This window comes from Mastigoproctus giganteus, chromosome 8 (assembly GCF_048544385.1).
Source record: "Mastigoproctus giganteus isolate SK-2022 chromosome 8, ASM4854438v1, whole genome shotgun sequence".
NCBI lineage: Eukaryota > Metazoa > Arthropoda > Arachnida > Uropygi > Thelyphonidae > Mastigoproctus > Mastigoproctus giganteus.
The window spans coordinates 16,485,986-16,504,044 of record NC_143582.1 but is presented as its reverse complement, the minus strand read 5'-3'; the positions used below and the strand labels follow the sequence as shown (position 1 = coordinate 16,504,044).

At 34.3% G+C, this 18,059-nt stretch overlaps 1 protein-coding gene across 1 annotated transcript in view; it reads right to left on the bottom strand.

Annotated features, from left to right (window-relative positions):
• Window positions 1–5,512: 5,512 nt before the first annotated feature.
• Notum (palmitoleoyl-protein carboxylesterase notum) overlaps window positions 5,513–18,059 on the bottom strand; it is a 98,003-nt gene continuing 85,456 nt past the window's right edge. The window contains exon 12 of the mRNA XM_090380148.1: window positions 5,513–5,960. Coding sequence (XP_090236274.1) covers window positions 5,638–5,960 — 323 coding nt within the window. The 3' untranslated portion in view covers window positions 5,513–5,637. The remainder of the gene's footprint in view (window positions 5,961–18,059) is intronic.

Sequence of the window (18,059 nt, the reverse complement as noted above, 5' to 3'; positions counted from 1 at the left end):
ATCAATTAAAAAAACAGAATATAGTCTTAAATGAAGAAGACAAGTTTTTTATGAATGTTGCATATTTTGGCATACGCCAAAGGGCTGCCCGAAGAAGGTCAAGAAAGACTGAGTTAGCTTGGATTGTTAAATAAATAACTATTGCATTTGCTGATTGTAAAGAATATGTTTGGTCAATTAATTTTTTTTAACTAATTAAGAGAGGGAGGGAAATAAAGACATTGATATTACGATATCCTAGTAAAGGGATAAAAAATTAAAGCATATAAATTGAATAAGAGAAAACATTACCCTGCAAATCTAATTCATTAATTTAGGAAAAATTTTACAATGTTCAGAAATACTCCCATTGGTTTCAAAGCTATTCTGAACTTCTTCAGTAAAGAGACCTACTTAATTGGACAAATGTTTACATGCTTGCTAATTTTTTAACTTAATAATCCCTAATGGTTACTTTCATACATAAAAGTCAGTAGTATTGAAGCTGTACTACTGTAAAGTAGCACACTATGGATTTTTCTTTGGGGGAAGTTGAAGATTAAAGTTGCTGCTTTGACTAAGAAAAACCTCCTGTTCCCTTCCTAAACTGAAATTATGTCTGCTGTGTTTCTGATTGACTAATATTCACAGTCAATTAGTACAAAAGATCTAAGAAACCTATAAGGATTGCTTATTATTCATCCTGTGAAATGCATCCTGGTAAAATTAAACACAAAAAAAAAAAAAAAAAATGAAATTTGGAAATTACGTGACACTGCAATTCGGCTGACTTTCCTATAGTCCTGTATCCATCAGCAATGAAAATAAAAAAAACAGTCCTTACTAAGGGAACTGTTTATATGCCATCCTGCCAGTACTGGACTGGTAATCCTACATTCTTTCTGAGATTGTCTTCATTCTGATTGGTCCATTCTGTCCTGGTTTGCTGGGAGGATAGTTTTTTACATGTCCTCTGGAACTGTATACTGCTTCTTTCTGTGTCTGACTTCTATGGTCTTGTAATAATTTCAGAGGCTGATGGCTGTGAAAGGTGTGGGGGCAGTGGTGTGATGCATTGTTGGCTGAAAAGGACAAAGCTGTATTTGGATTTCCTGCTAATGCTAGTGGAGGTAAGTACTCCTAAGGATGTACAACTACTCGAGTCTAGTACACACTTAAAGGACATGGGATTTTCTGTGCAAAGGGTTTTGCGACCTTTACTTTGCATTATCATATTTTATGTGGACAAAAGAATTCAAGAACATGAACTGTTGCAGGAACTATCGGGCTTTGGTATCCTGAAGGAGGATTTTGTTAGGGAATGTAAAGGTCTCTTCCTAGAGGATAAACAAGTCTGATGGGTATAGGATTTGGATATTGACTGTCAGTCCCAGATTGAGGGATAAATTGGAGTGCTCTGGATATGTTTTTATGGGTAGCCATAGGTTCAGTAGATATTTTCTTGTGTGTTATCGTTGTCTGCATACTGCAGGACATTATTCACAGGAACCAACTTGTTCACACTGTGTGAGAGGCAGACACTCCTACGCTGCATGTATGTACACGAACATGAACAATGATCAGACTTGTACTAATTGTTTGGTTGTAAATTGTTGCTCGACACACTTGGTGCAAGGTGTTTTGTATCCATATTTCTGGAAGGCTTGGCAGTATGTCAAGAGCAGGACAGACTGTGTTTAGTCTTCTAAAATGCATATCATAGGGACCATCTGAATCTGTACTTTGTTTCTTCTATTTCTTCTTCTCCTTATCCTTATAGGTCCTGCCTTTCTTTTAAACTAATGCTTTTTTCTTAATCTGCATACTTTACACTGCTGTGGTGCTTTAAGATCAGTATGCTGATTAAATTGGTGTGACAATACCCGAGCTGGATGGTAGATCCCTGGCCCAGTTCCACATGCCAGAGACAGAAATTAGCTCACAGCAATGAGCTGATTTCACCACAACCTGACATTACACTATACAATAAACAGGGAGTATCAACACACAATAAACATGTAGTTCCATAGTTTGGTAGGAGCTGCATACACCAATAAATGAATAAAATAATGCCTGTGGCAGATCTGTTAGAGGTGCTTAATGGAGCCTTGTTATGCTAAGATAGATGTGCTGTGATGCATCATGTAGAACTGGTGGTACTTTGCTAGTTTTTGGTTCTGGTATTATCTCCTTGGTTGCTACTGTGAGAACTTCCTGTTCAGAAGAGGGGGAGCCAACTGGGTATGGGACCCTGTTGCCATTTTGGTTCAGGCAGTCATAATAACCTTCCTGTAATGGGAGAGTTTGTGTCTGTGTGGCAAATTTTCACTTTGTTTCCTTCCAGACCTTGGATACCTCTTATCCTATTTGAGATAGTCAGGGAAAGCAATAACTAATCAGTTGGCCTCTTCCTCTCCCCTCTAGGGCTGAGGAGGGAGAAATTCTGAAGGCTAGGATGGTCTTGCTGATAATCTTGTTGCTGAATTGCAGATGATAACAACTGGCTGAAAGAATTTAATGTACTGTATTTCTTTGTCCAGATTCTGGAGATCCCTATTGGTTTTCCTTTGACTGTTATTCATTAAATTTCATTTAGTTTGAATGAATTAAATTTTATTCTTGATGTATCTAACTTACTTTATAAAATACTTTATAAGCAATAAGCAGGCAAACAACCTTTAGTGGGAATCTTAGAACTTTTGCTATAATTGTGTATGAATACCAGTCTGTTAGAAACACAACAGATATATAACTTTCAGTTTAATGCTCAATGCTATCATTATTATTAGCCATATGGTGCAAGGAAGCCGAGGCTTATGCTGCACCAGCCAAAAAAAAAATTTCTGAACTACCCCAAGAGAGAGAGAGAGTCAACATTTACTAAGGAAGAAGAAGCAGCAGCTCAGAGCAGATTCAAAACAGGGTATTTCTAATTGATGTAAAATCCTTTCCAAATTAATAGATTAGCATTTTCGCTTAAGTCAAAATAGAACCCTGCATTAGATATTGCCCTTTTGCAACCACATTATTAAAGTACACGGTATTATTTTTATGTTGCATTCAACTCATCATCCTGTGAAATGACACTTGCGTCCTGGTAAAGTTCAAAAACATGAGTCATGGATGGCATTGAACCTTCTGATGCCTGACACATGCACTGTTTTTATTTTTATACATATTTTTTAGAATTTAGGAGTGGGATCATATTCTTGCAGGTGCATTTTCCTATCAGTTAACTCTGAAGCAATATTTGCAGTTTTAGTTGGAGTCTAATATATTCCACATAAGTGGCCTTGTTTTGGGAGTGTCTATAGATGCTAAAAATATAAATGCACCCTGATTGATAGGTAGGTAGATAGGTGGATGGATAAATAAGGGAAGAATACCTGTACAATGGACTCTCAAATTTTGGGCTATTGTACTAATTATTTGTATTTTTTGTGAAATTTTTTATCCTGCAAACAAGCAATTTCCATTTGCAGAACGAAAAACTGAAAAAGCGACAGAAGTGAGGGGGGGAAAAGAGTATAATGCAAGAACAACAACAGAAAAAAAGAGAAGAAAATTTCATAAATTTCATATAATGAGGAACGCGATAAATTGTGCAAATCCTGATGAATAAAATAGCTTCCAATCCAGCAAAAAAAAAAAGGTTAAAAATTAAATTTTAAAACAAAAACAGTCTAATGGATGCTACATGAGTAGTGTTCCATTTAGGAATACAATTGGCAATTAAGTTAAGTCCGCTGTACATTTTACTATATTTTCTTAGCCTCATTAAGCTTAGGCTTTTGGGCGCCTCCGTAGCCAGGTGGGAAGGAGCAGCAGTGCGTAGCACACGCTTCTTGATTAGACCGGGGTTCAAGCCCGTCACCACCAAATACGGAGCATGCGGAAAGGTCAGGGAATGAGCACCGCACCGAGCAATATGGCCTTAGTTGCTAATGCTCTTAAAAAAAAAAAAAAAACAAACAAAAACAAACTTAGGCTTTTGAAAATAGCAGCTAGGAGGGTACTGTATTTTGACTGTTAATGTAACCTAACCTTCATAGCCACCTGTACGAAGATTACACTGGCGAAGATGGCATAATTCATATATAAACAGAACAAAAAAGGGTTTAATGATATAACTATTGACTTTTGCAACATTATGGTGTCATGGCAAGGCCATATAATAAGATGATATTACTACTCTTTCAATTTCCTCTTCATTGGGATGACAATGCTGGCTTTATTATAATCTTTTACAGTCATTGTTAAAATATCATGATGACATCAAATTATCAATACCAGAGGTACAAGTGTAAATAAAATGGAGTAATTATAGAATTATGAATTCCAAAGAAGGTAAAAAAACACAACTAATACATCTAATCTTTTAGCAGGTGTGTGTAACTCTCACAGAACCCATGGTTATATAACCACTTTTCTGTGTATAGCTTGCCATTGAAAACAAATTTTTTTTTGCAGCCCAAATTTTATTCTCCTTCAAAATGTGGTTATATAACCATTTCCAGTAAATCATAAAACATAACACCAAAAAAGATGCTTGTCCAAGAAGTGTCAAATGGAAAATTTCATTCCTGAAGCTTATTGAATTCATCACACCTCTGCAGGATGAATAATTTAATTTAAATTTAAGACAATTTAGGTTAAAATATTAATGAATTATTGAATTATGAATTACACCATCTAGTTATTCTACAGAATAACTAGATGGTGTAACTAGTTATTTCATTTGATGATTAAAAAATTATTTAACACTTAATTGAAAATAAAGATATTTATTTTCTTAGTTAATGGTAATGAGGATACTGTCATCTCCAAAATACAGTTTATTCCTCATCACATTTACAAGTAAATAACACTAAAAGAGAGATTTTAGAAATATTTAAAATGTGAACTTTGAAATAAGTGGAAGAAAAGTCATAAGAAAAACATGGATATAATATCAGCTGGCATCTAAAATGTCCAGTATAAAAAAATTCTATATGCAATTATTTGTTTTTTAATCTTTTCTTAAATTTTTCTGATATGTGTGTATATATATATATATATTATCTGTTCAAATTTAAAGGAATATTCTATAATGATTTCAAACATAAATATACAAAAGTAGAAATTAATATAAAAATATTAATACTATAAAATTCAAATGGGTACATGACTGATATGTACAACTTTGTGATAATTGAATTTCTATTTAAATCATTATGATTTTTACAAAACTTCCATTTGTTGTTAATGTATTAACAAATAACTAGTCATATATTTACATTTAAATTGCAAAACATATGATAGTAAATATTTCATATATTAAAAAGAAATTCAAGAAGAAAATTAAGATTTGTTTAAATACTATGATGCTATCAAATAATGGACTTAATAAAAAAAAAAAATATTTTGTACAGTGTCTGCGTAAAATATAAATCAGTTTAACCATGTTACCCAAAATAACTGGGAAATGTTTTGATTCTTTTAAATATTGGCATCATTATGAAAAATATAATAATGCACCGGCCTGTACATTCATATATACAGTTTATCCTGTAACTGTGCTATAAATTCTGGTGATGACCTTCAGATGGCACTGTCGTAGGATAAGACAACTGTGACATCAGAACAGCAGTAAACTTGCTGCGCTGTTCTCACCAGTAGCTATTTGTTAGTTTGCTGTGTTAACATCCGCAACAAAATATTATGGTCCATATCATTAAGAGTTGCCAAGTCCACACCAAGGGCATTTGCCACACTAGACATATCCAAGCCAAATGACTTGAGAAGCTCAATTAAATCCATATCTTCTCCAGTGAAAGGATTACGAAGCTGAGGACATTCTCGGTTACACTGTGGCCATGAACAGTCATCCATTAACCAATGGTTGCACAGATCCTCATGGAGTGTCCACTGATGTCGAAGACGGACATCTTCCAGAAACAAAGAGCGTTTTTCACGGCTCCCATCGCTTGAAGGGGGCAGCACTAACAAAGAACAGGGATAGAGGACAAAGTGGTACTAGTTAAGAAGTAGAGAAATAGGGCTAAAAGAGGTCATCTCCAGTTAGTGATAAAAAATAATGAAAAAGAGGAATTAAGAAGGTGTTTATAAATGGAGAGTTTCATATGAAAATCAGGAAAATGTTAAAGTAGTTTTTCCAACTGATTTTGCAAAAAATTTAACAAAAGAACAACTTACCGCATTAAAATTAAACAGTATTTATAAGCAATTGACTGTAATGCAAACTTCAATCAGTATTGTATATTTTTGACTTTAATGTATATTTATGAAGGATTTTTTTTTTTTTTTTTCAGTCTCTGTATATAAATGCTGAATAAGCTTCTATAATAACCAATCCACAAAACTGCTGCATCAAATTTACAAAAAGTTGATGAAAAGAATTTTTAAAAAATACATAATTCCTACACCTATGCAGTAATTTACAATATAATAATCTTGATCAAGGGTAACTTAATATATATATATATATATATATATATATATATACAAAGATCTAGGATCCAAGTTTCTAGTGCAATCATTTTCATTGATGGTTACTGAAATAGGGGTCTGCTGTTGGAGTATGTAGTTTATGGTTGTTCAGTTTTGTGCCTCATTACTATTAGTATTTATTATTAGTGTATTAGTGGTAAATGATGCAATGATGTAAATTTATACATCAGCCAAAAGTTCCAGCTGTGCTACAAATGTGGGAATATTCAACAAAAATGGTAATATGTAAGGAATGTGAAACTTCTAAGATTTATTCAAATGAAACATAAAAATACTGAACAAGAAGGAAACACTTATGTATATTTCATTATGTAGTGTGCTATAATACAGTTTCTGGTTGCAGAAGGAATACCTCTAGTTAATTTTTTTTTTCTGCACAGGTTTAAGAGAACACAATCTGAAACAACAGGTTCAAAGTGATGCAAATGATACGAGGATAGTTATCAGTCCACTGCAGTCTTCCTGTGACTTAGACAAGCACATATTGATAAACACCTCAGCAAAGCTGAAGGTCAATTGTCCAGTGCAGAAAAAATCATCATAATGGTGAATATCATTCTGCTAACATGTATAAATGGCTGCTTGCTATTTGTATCAGTGGAATATCTGGGATTCAGTGCATTTGGATGTAAAAGATGAACATGTACTACGAAGTGGGCCTTACCTATACCTCATGAGCAGCTCTCTTGTATTTGAGAGTTCATGTTCGCTGCACACTTGGAGGATATTCCCCTGGTTTGTATTATTAAAAAGTGTGTACAACTAAGTTGCACAAGTCCTTGCTTATAACATCTTATATGCCAGGTAAAGGTAGGAGCTTCATGAAGCATATTTTTGCCAGAGATGAACCAACGGTTCCACCATTACAAACCAGAAGCAAAGAAAAGCTTTCAGTGAAAACACCAAAGCCCTCCACCACCAAGTAAGGTCCATAGTATTGTCCAGCACTAATAGTCTTGCTTGTATTTTTCCTTAACTTTCTGGAAGGCATAAGTGTTGGGGAAGGGGAGTTTGTAGTCCCATGTATTTTTTTTTTTTCACATAGAAATAATAATAGCCTTAATCCATGAAGATTCTCAAGACCATCAAGTTAATCCCCCCCCCCTTTTTTTTTGGTAACATCACAATGGAGAAAAATGTGATCAAAAATGAATTGGCACTTTTTTTAGGTTTATATGTGGGCACCCTTTATTTCATAACTCTCACAAATAATATATGCATGCACTGAAGCAAGAAAAATAAGAAGCCATGTGCCAAAAACATTTGTTCTGTGTTATATTTTAGACCATTTTTCTCATAAAATGCACACCATTCACTGGTATTCACATGATGCAGGAAACCAGAGGTTACTGAAACTTGAATCTTCTGCTGTCAACTTTGCAAACACACACAGACTGCATAACTACTGTAAACAAGCAAGATTCCTTACTTAAGTACACTAATGATCCAAAAAAATTAATAACTGCCATTAATACATGGCCACATTATAAATGTTTGAAAAGTCGTATTTTAAAAAATCACAATATTTTCTCTCTCTCTCTCTCTGTGAGTGTGCGTGTGAATAACTCAATAAGTAATGTAATTTAAGTTGCATTATATAAATTTTTTTGTATTTGTTTTTTAATAATTTAATAAAATATATTAATATATTTTTTAATAAAATAGAAATATGTTTTTAAAGGGGATTTGTTCATTTTAATTTCCTAAAGGAAATAAAGACAGTGTTTAATGTCATTTGTGCCTTGGAGCTGTTTCTTTTTTTTATTTATTATTTATTTTTATTTGTATAAATAATTAAGTTATTTCAATTATACTTATTGGATTTTACTTTACATTAAAAACATTATACAGTCGAGAATAATCTGTGGTATCATCTAATAGCAGATGTATTTGAAAAATGTATGTAAAGTGGTTTATACAAAGTGCCAGTCAGGGGGCTGAGGTTGGATGAGACTATAGCTACTACAAGAAAGATCATACTTTTGGAAGAAAAAAAATCCATATAAATTTAGAATGACAGAGTAGAAAGAAAGCCTAATTAATCTGCTGTCAGACACATGAAAACTAGGAAGTATATAGGATCATTTTTGACCCGCTTTTCAGCAGAGGGTTCTTGTTTTTCTGTTTTTTTTTAATGGATCAGCCAAGAAAATAATGTTTTCAAATAATATGAGTTACAGCTAGGTGAATAGAGTAATTTTATAGAATTCAAGAGAAGTAATCTGTTTTAAATTTGCCAGTAACCTAAATTTATATAAAGGATGACCAGAAAATCTCATAATGTACATCAATATGTTGGTTTAAAATAAATTATTTCTAATATTGATAGTGTAACAAGGGTTAAATGGTTAAATGATTAAAAGAGAAAAATAAATAGATATTTATCCAAATCCAGTATGCATAAAACTTGACGGTTCAGACAATGTGCTAGTTTTACTAGATAATGTAAGACCAGGGCCAGCTCTAGGTTGGCAAAACAGGTGTACAGTAGCTAGTCTAGTGCTTTTGGCTGGCCCCATACATGTAAGGAAAGCGTCCAAGTTTAATATTTTAGGTTCTAATATAAAACATACATATATATATATTTTTTTTTTTGGCTGATGCTGTATAGCTTGCTTTCTTGCATCATTTGCCACTAATACTAATAAGAGAGAGCCTTGTCATAAGCATTCTCATATTGATTGTAGATTATATCTAATCTAGTTTCTAGATTACCATGAATTATTTTCCAAAAATAATTGCATTTTATTTTGTAAAATGTAAAACAAAATTTTACAAAGCAAAATGCAATTTAATGCAATGCTTAAGTTTATAATTATACCTAATATTCTTTTCCTGTGATGATACATAATCTATTTATTTTTTTTAATAAAAAAATGCTATGAACACTAATTTCCAGTCGCTTGTATTTTCCATCACAAACTCATATTGCATAATATAGTGTAATAAAAATAAATCCATTTTAACTTTCCATCACACATGCCATCAATTTAACAAACACATTCATGTGGCATCTGTGAGATATTCCTTTTTGTTTTAATTATAAAAAATTAATTTTTAATTTTTTTTACTTAATTGAAAATGGCAATCTATTAATTATGATTTGCTAAAACTTAGTTAAAAAATGCTGAATGAGAATAAACAAGCAAAACCAATAATATTAATAATAATAAAATTTTTATCATATTTTTAGAATTTGTAATGTCGCTCGTTCCCTGGACTAAAATACACTCTTGCATGGCATCTAGCAGATGCAGTGTCTATATTTTTTTCAGCTGTTCGCACTTAGCTGGAAAAACCAAAGCTCTATGGCAAGATTAGACACTTGTTGCTGCATCTCTGGGGCTTAGAGGGGAACAGGTATTCTGTGTGTTATCAGACACTCAGTCTAAAACACTGATGGATCCAATATCTTTCTTTTACAGAAGATTTAGAAGTCCAGTTGGCCTGCCTCCCTAAAATCCACTCATGCACACCTTCTCGATGGTAAGCCCTGTTACGTCACTCAGGTGGGAACGAACATGTAGAGTGGTTCTCTTCAAGACGCCTGGTCAGCGTGAAGAGGAAAAGACCAAACCCTCCAGCATATGACAGCACGACGAAACAAATGGCCCTCAGTCCCCAGCAGCTTTCACTCCCCCTCTTACGGCAGCGAGAGGATCAGAGTGGAAGTAGAGGGTGCTAAGAATCTCTGGGTACGACCAGTCTGCCATGCACAGAAACTGAACTTGGCCTGTTACAACGTAAGATCGCTCATTAGTGAAGACAGGACATTAGAGCTGGAAAAGGAACTAGAAAATGTGAATTGGGATATCATCGGTTTGGCTGAAACAAGAAGAAGAAATGAATCACTTATAAGTGTATCAAGTTGGTTGGTTTTTTTTTGGTTTGGTAGTTGTTGGCGCATCGGCTTCTGTGGCCATAGTGCACCTCCCAAGGTTTTTGCAGTACTTTGATCCAAGCCCGAGGTGGGAATCGAACCCGCGACCTTTGGGTTGCCAGGCAGGCACTTTACCCACCTGGCTAGCCCGGTCGGCCGTGTATCAAGTGGAAATCTGCTGTACACCAATGGAAACAGTGAAAGGAGCGAAGGTGGAGTTGGGTTTCTGGTCCATAAAGATATAAAAAACAACATTTTGGAATTCAAAAGTACATCACCAAGATGTACTTAATACTCAAGATTTCTAAGAGGTACAAGCTAAAGGTTATAATGATTTATGCACCAACATTGAGCCACGATGATGAAGAGGTTGAAGAAATGTACACCGAAATTGAGTCTTCTAGATGAGCAGAAAACCCACTACACTATTATTATGGGGGACTTCAATGCTAAGGTTGGAAAAAGACAAAACAGCGCAGAAAGGGGAACTATAGGAAATTTTGGAATTGGTGAAAGAAATAGAGGCGAAAGACTTGTGGAATTTGCAGCATCTCAAGGATTGTCAGTAATGAACACTTTTTCAAGAAAAGGGTGAACAGAAAGTGGACATGGAAGAGTCCAAATGGATTAACAACTAATGAAATCGACTTCATCCTCACTAACAGAAGATATATCATGAATGATGTTACCATCCTGAATAAGGTAAATGTTGGAAGTGATCACAGAATGGTAAGGTGCATACTTGATACAGATGTAGGAAGGGAAAAAAACTGACTCGAGTAAATAATACGGTCTTTGAGATAACAGAAGACGAGAAAGAACAGTATGTACTGGAACTTAAGAACAAGTTTGAGCTTCTGCAGACTGCTTAAGACCAAGATATCAACGGGGAATATTACAACTTTCTGAAAGTGATAAACCCCAAGAAACCTATAGGGGAAAAGAAATCCAAAGAAGAAGAAAAAATTAGTCAAGAAACACTTGTTATGATGAACCGAAGGCGACAAATGAAGAGCAAGATATACACACCGACAAGGAGAAAATTGAGTACACTGAGTTATGCAAAGCCAATTAGAAAGAGGCTCAGAGAGGACATAAGAAGATTTAACACAAAAAAAGTAGAACAAGCATTAAGGGAAAACAAGGACTTAAATCAGCAGCCATGAGCAGTAATACAGAAAGACAAATGATACTGAAACTGAAGAATAGCGATAGTGTACTTATAAATAGCAGAGAAGGCATAATTCAAATAGCAAGGAGTGAGGAAATGATGCCAGCAGTGGGGAAGATGGATCGCAAATTAGCAACACATACAACATACCCGATATTATTTCTGATGAGGTAGAACAGGCATCAAAGAAAATGAAGAATCAGAAAGCCCCGGGGGAAGACAAAGTTACTGTAGAGTTGTTAAAATTGGGAGGAAGAGACATAACACAAAAACTGGCAAAGCTCTTCACAAAATGCATTAGAAAAGGTGCAATTCCTAAGCAGTGGAATAATGCAATCATAGTTTTGCTGCATAAGAAAGGAAATAAATCAGAAATTGGAAATTATAGACCAATTAGCTTGTTATCCCATATCTACAAGTTGTTCACAAGGGTCATTACTAACAGATTAGAAAGAATACTTGATGAGAATCAACCGAAAGAGCAAGCTGGCTTTAGGACAGGATTCTCAACTATGGATCACCTTCACGTAAAATCACAGCTAATGGAGAAAGGAAATGAATATAAAACACCATTTTGCCTGGCATCTGTGGATTATGAAAAGGCATTTGACTCAATACAAAATAAGGTAATGTTTCGGGCACTGGAAAGACAAGGCATAGATACCCCATATATTATGATTTTGAAGAAAATATATGAGAATGCTACCTCCTTTATTAGACTAGACAAAGACAGTAGTAAATTTAAAATTGAGAAAGGAGTTTGACAAGGAGACACAATAGCTCCGAAGTTGTTTACTGTTGCCCTTGAGGAAGCTTTCAGAAGATTAGACTGGTCGCAGAAAGGAGTCAGTGTGAATGGAGAGTACCTAAACCATTTACGATTTGCAGATGACATTGTGGTCATAAGCCACAATCCCAAAGAATTAGAGGAAAATCTTAATCAGTTAGTAAGGATTTTGAACTAAAGATGAATATGGATAAAACAAAAGTAATGATGAACAAGTATGCCAAAGAAAGGGACATAATGATTGAAGGAGCAGTAATTGAAAAGGTGGAGTCATATACTTATCTGGGACAAGTTATTAGCTGTAATAATGATAAATGGCTGGAAGTCGAGAGAAGAATAAATTTTGGATGGATTGCATTCAGGAAATATAGTCATATACTGAAGAACAATATCCCAGTTTGTCTGAAACGTAAAATAATGAACCAATGTATACTCCCCACCATGACTTATGGAAGTGAAACTTGGGCACTCACCAAAAGAATGGAAGAGAAGCTGAGAACTACACAGCGAAGAATGGAATCAGAAATTGGAAATTATAGACCAATTAGCTTGTTATCCCATATCTACAAGGTGTTCACAAGGAATTATATTGGGAATCAGACTGTTAGATAAGAGAAACACATGGATTAGGCAGCAAACTCAAGTAAAGGACATTCTTATCAAAACTAAAGAACTAAAATGGTCTTGTGCAGGACACATAGCTCAAAGACACGATGACAGATGGACTAAGAAAATAAAAGAATGGTACCCAGAGGAGCTAGAAGAAAACCTGGAAGACAAGGTAGAGATGGATAGATGAAATTCATGAGTTTGTGGGTAGTCAATGGATGGCCATTGCACAAAACAGAAGGAACTGGAAAGTTGCTGGAGAGGCCTTCATCCTGCAGTGGATTGAAAATGGCTGATGATGATGATGGTGCATCTCACAGATGCCACATGGGAATTGCTAGAAGAAAGACAATACTTCTGCTCACTTGGCATCTGTTAAATGCCAAACAAAAAAATTGTCATAATTCGTAGTACGTTGAAATGAAAACAGAAAATACTGTATAACCAGTTAGATAATATTCATGAGAAGATCTGATTTCATTTACAGATTTAAAAAGAAACAGAAAAATTTTAAAAAGTGGCATCTGCCACACACCATACTAGCAGTGTAAGTTTAAATAAGCAAAGTACATGCATGAAGTGATTATTATTTAACCACTACAGTAGAAAAAAAATTTTAGCTAAAAAATAATACATATATACATATCATGAGTATACATTGACAAATATACATTTAATTCTTACTAACATTCAGTAGTACAAAACGTTTTCAAGAATATTCAGTTTAAAATCAACTTGTTGTAAATCCTGTTTCTGCACAAAATTTTAACAGTTTTTAACTTTCTCTTCTTTAATATTTTTACGTACAAATAACCCAGTAATATATTCAGTTATATCCTATGAATTAATTCCATGCACTAGCTTATTAAAAATATCAATTTTTTTATTTGCTTATGTTGCGTATCATGGCGAGTAAAAGTGCTATTGTTTTTCAATATTATAAAAATTTAGTAATTCTAAGAGATTACGATTTATTCTTTATTCGAGAAATTAACAAATAACAGAACGCTGTAAAAGAAGAAGGAAAACGACAGTCTTTTTTTTTTTTTTGCAATTTCTGCATGCAGCTTAGCCAATGGTTTACCACCAGTTCCCACCTTTCTGTTAGCTCAACTGAAGTACCAGTTTAGCAAATGCTGGATAAGATGTCATTTACTGTAAATCTATTATAAAGTACCATCTGTACTTCAATAACATGTTAAAAGAGATTTGAACCTAAAACTTTCCAAAATGGTGGCAAGTGATAATCTACTATGCCACAGATGATAAATGATGGGAAGTTCCTTATTTGAAAGATTCAGAATTTTGGATATGAGGTTCAACTGTATCAGTATTAGTATAAACAGAACAGGGCCATGCAAAGATACTTGGGAGCCCAAATGCAAATGGGGTTAAGGGGCCTCGTTTATTTATGTTGAGACTTTGATGGCTCCCTCGATTGCACTCTCCCCCCCCCCTAGATCAGGGGTGCCCTGTTGCAGCAAATCCAATGTACTCCCCATTTGCATGGCCCTGAAACAGAATTATGCAAGCAAGCAAGGCTTATGTAGCATCACTCATGAAAAGGCAATGACAGGAAGTGTTCAGGCTGTCCTATATCTGTTGAAACAATAGATGAAATCAGGAAATGCTTGTTGAAACTTTTATATAAGTCATTAAGAAAAATTTGCAAACTGATAAACAGAGAAATGCATAAAAGACAAGAGAAAGATGACCTCTGGTACCATATTTCTGCAATTTTTTGTAGAATGGGTATGTAAATGAATATGTTTTTATAACAATCTTCTGATGTTAATTAACTTTCACAAAACTTTGAAAAACTGTCTAGTATATCAGCCCTTCAATTGCTTTGGCAAACATGATAAAATTGAATAAATACATGTTATAGGAAAAACAGCAAACCTTTACAGCACCTTTTATTACTTAAAAGTTATTATTATTGTAAAATATGATTTTTTTTGTTTATATTTGATGTAGCAGCCATGTTTCTTTAACTGTCATGTATTTAAACCATTAAAAAAAAATAAAATGACATGAAGACATTTTTAGAGTTGACAGTTTATCCTGGATATGGAAAAGGACAAGCAAAATGGTTTATAAATGTTACAATGTGTATTCTGCCAACTATAATTTCAATACACTGAGAATTTTTTGTTGTTTCCTTGAAATAACTAAATGGGTATACATAATCCACCACATTCTTAGTGAAAATCATCAAAATGTTAAATGTAGAAAAGAAAGAAGTTATACCACATATAAAAGAGTGTGAAAGATGAGAAGGATTTGTGTCCTTATTTGACTAGTTCTAATAATCGAAGAACAAATAATAGATTAATTAGGTATTTCATACACAAATTTAAAATTATGTAAAGTAAAAATAGTGCAGAAAATTGCACAAAAAAACAACACTGGCTCTTGTTTGACTCTCCCTTTGTACATTTTCTTGGTTCATATGATTATTCTACCACAGAAGTTTGTCAGGTAATTACAATTACCTCAGTTTTTATCACTTTTTCTAATATATTTTCAGCATCTCAGGAAAAACATCCTTGAAGATATTGTTATATTATTAGTGTCTTCTGGATTCTTGCTTCCACATATTTTTCCTTCTTCAGTGAAGAAAATGTGAAAAATGGTGTGACTTCCATCTGAATACAAGTTTAAATGAACATTCCGACACAGAAGCAGCTGTCGCTTTGGTGTAGTTTTAGGTTCCCTGAAAAGAAGCTACAACTGACACATTTGTCTGCTTAAGTTACAGCTGGTGATGTCATAGTTATTTATAGTTTAAGATTAAGAGAAACTGAAGATAAGTTAACAACTTAAAAAGTCCTTTACAGTTTGATTTTAATTAAAATAAAAGCTCACAAAACAAAAAAAAAAAAAAAAAAAAAAATTCCCACCCGGTCGTCTTTTTATGCAGATATTATTAATGAATTAAGCTAAAGTTATTCAAGTTATCATTTAGAATACTAAGATTAAATATTAGCATAAGTGGTTTACTCTATGGTAATATTAGAAACAACAAACTTGAAGCATTTTAGAACTAAAATCAAGTTAGAACTACAGATGATTTAAATAGATTGTACAAATATAATCTTCAAACGTATGTTATCCATTAGTGTAAACAGTATAAGGATTATTATTAGCTTGAAATCCTATTATTGTAGTGCTTGATTAAGATTTTATTATTATAAAATCTATAAATATGAATTATTAGCATTTTTCTTTCGCAGTTTGTTTTCATTCTTTCATTTCTCATTTCATTCTCTTTTTAAAATGGGGTAAATGGATGTTTAAAAAATAAACTTTGTTAAAGAAAAATAAATGCAGGATTTAAACTCAGAGCCTTTCATTATCAAAGTAGTATATTTATTGGCTATGCAACTGAGAGTGGCATTTAGTGTAATGCATATTCTTTCATACTGGATTAACCATCAGATGTGTGAATTTCAGTAGTGCCAGAGCAGTAGAAAATTCCAATTTAAAGCCTAAATAAGTTAGCATTAGCAAGGGCACATGATGCAAGAAAGCAAGCTTATATAGCATCAGCCAAAAAAAAAAAAAAAAAAAAACACATACACACCCTTCTCATTTCACCCATCCACTCACTCCAAATGTTTTGTCTAGTTCTGCCTTGAATCTGTTTAAGCTATCAACTTCTACAACAATAGATGGAAGTTTGTTCCAACAATCAACCACCCTGCTAAAGGTAAACTTCCACACATCTATCCTACAACTGTCTTTCCTCAATTTGAATTTATGCCCTCTCAGGTGATTATTCTGAGCAAGAGGAAGAATCCCATCAGCATTGAGCATGCTCAAACTATTCAAGGCTTTATACACCTCAATCAGATCATCTTGCAGGTGCTTATCTCCAGACACTGTAATTTGCAAATCTTAAGCCTTTCTTCCTAAGAGCAAACCTTTGTTCCATTCACTAATCTTGTTGCCCTTCTCTGTACTCATTCCAACAGCTCTACATCCTTCTTAAAATGAGGCCTCCAGACCTGTATACAGTACTCAAGGTGTGGCCTGACCATTGCCTTATACAAGGGGATAATCACCTCCTTATCCCTGCTAGAAAAATTCATATATATCATTGACAAGACACCATGAGCTACTGTTGCAGACCGTCTGCACTGCTCAGAAAACTTCATATTTGCCTGCACAATTACCCCCAGGTCCTTTTCACTCTCTACCTCTTGTCAGTGTAGTACCACACAGTTGATACGTTACTCTGGGGTTACTGCTTCCCATATGTAGTACTTTACATTTGTCAATGTTAAACTTCAGTTGCCATCTCTCAGCTCATTTGCTCAATTTTTCTAGATCCTGTTGCAGCAGCATACTGTCATTAATGTCATTAACAACCCTGCCGACCTTCGTATCGTCTGCAAACTTGGACATTAAGCCTGATATACCATCATCAATATCATTGATGAATACAGAAAACAACAATGGACCCAACACTGAACCTTGGGGGATTCCACTAATAACATTAGTCCACGAAGAGCAGTGTTCGTTGATTACCACTCTTTGTCTTCTCCCACTCAACTATCCCTTTATCCATAGCAGCAATTTGCCTCCAATGCCACATTGCTCCAATTTGTGCAGCAGTCTTCCATGTGCAACAATATCATAAGCCTTTCTAAGATCCAAATATATGATATCAAAATTATTCTTTGCATCCAGTTCCTTTGTGATTAAATCATAGTATCCAATCAAATTGGTCAGGCAAGACTTCCCCTTAACAAACCCCATGTTGTGTCCGAGCTATAACTGAAGTCTTGTCTAGATGATCCTGCAATGCTTCTTTAGCCAGTGAGTCCAATAATTTCCCTGGAACAGAAGTTAAACTAACAGATCTGTAATAACCTATGTGTCCCTTTGATCCTCCTTTGTTTTTTTTTTTTTTTTTTTGGTAGTTGTTGCACATCGGTTTCTGTGGCCATAATGCACCTCCCAAGGTTTTTGCAGTACTTTGATCCAAGCCTGAGACGGGATTCGAACCCGCGACCTTTGGGTTGCTAGGCAGGTACTTTACCCACCCGGCTAGCCCGGTCGGCTTTTCCTTTGTGGATTGGGGTCACATTTGCACATCTCCAGTCCATGGGTGCCTC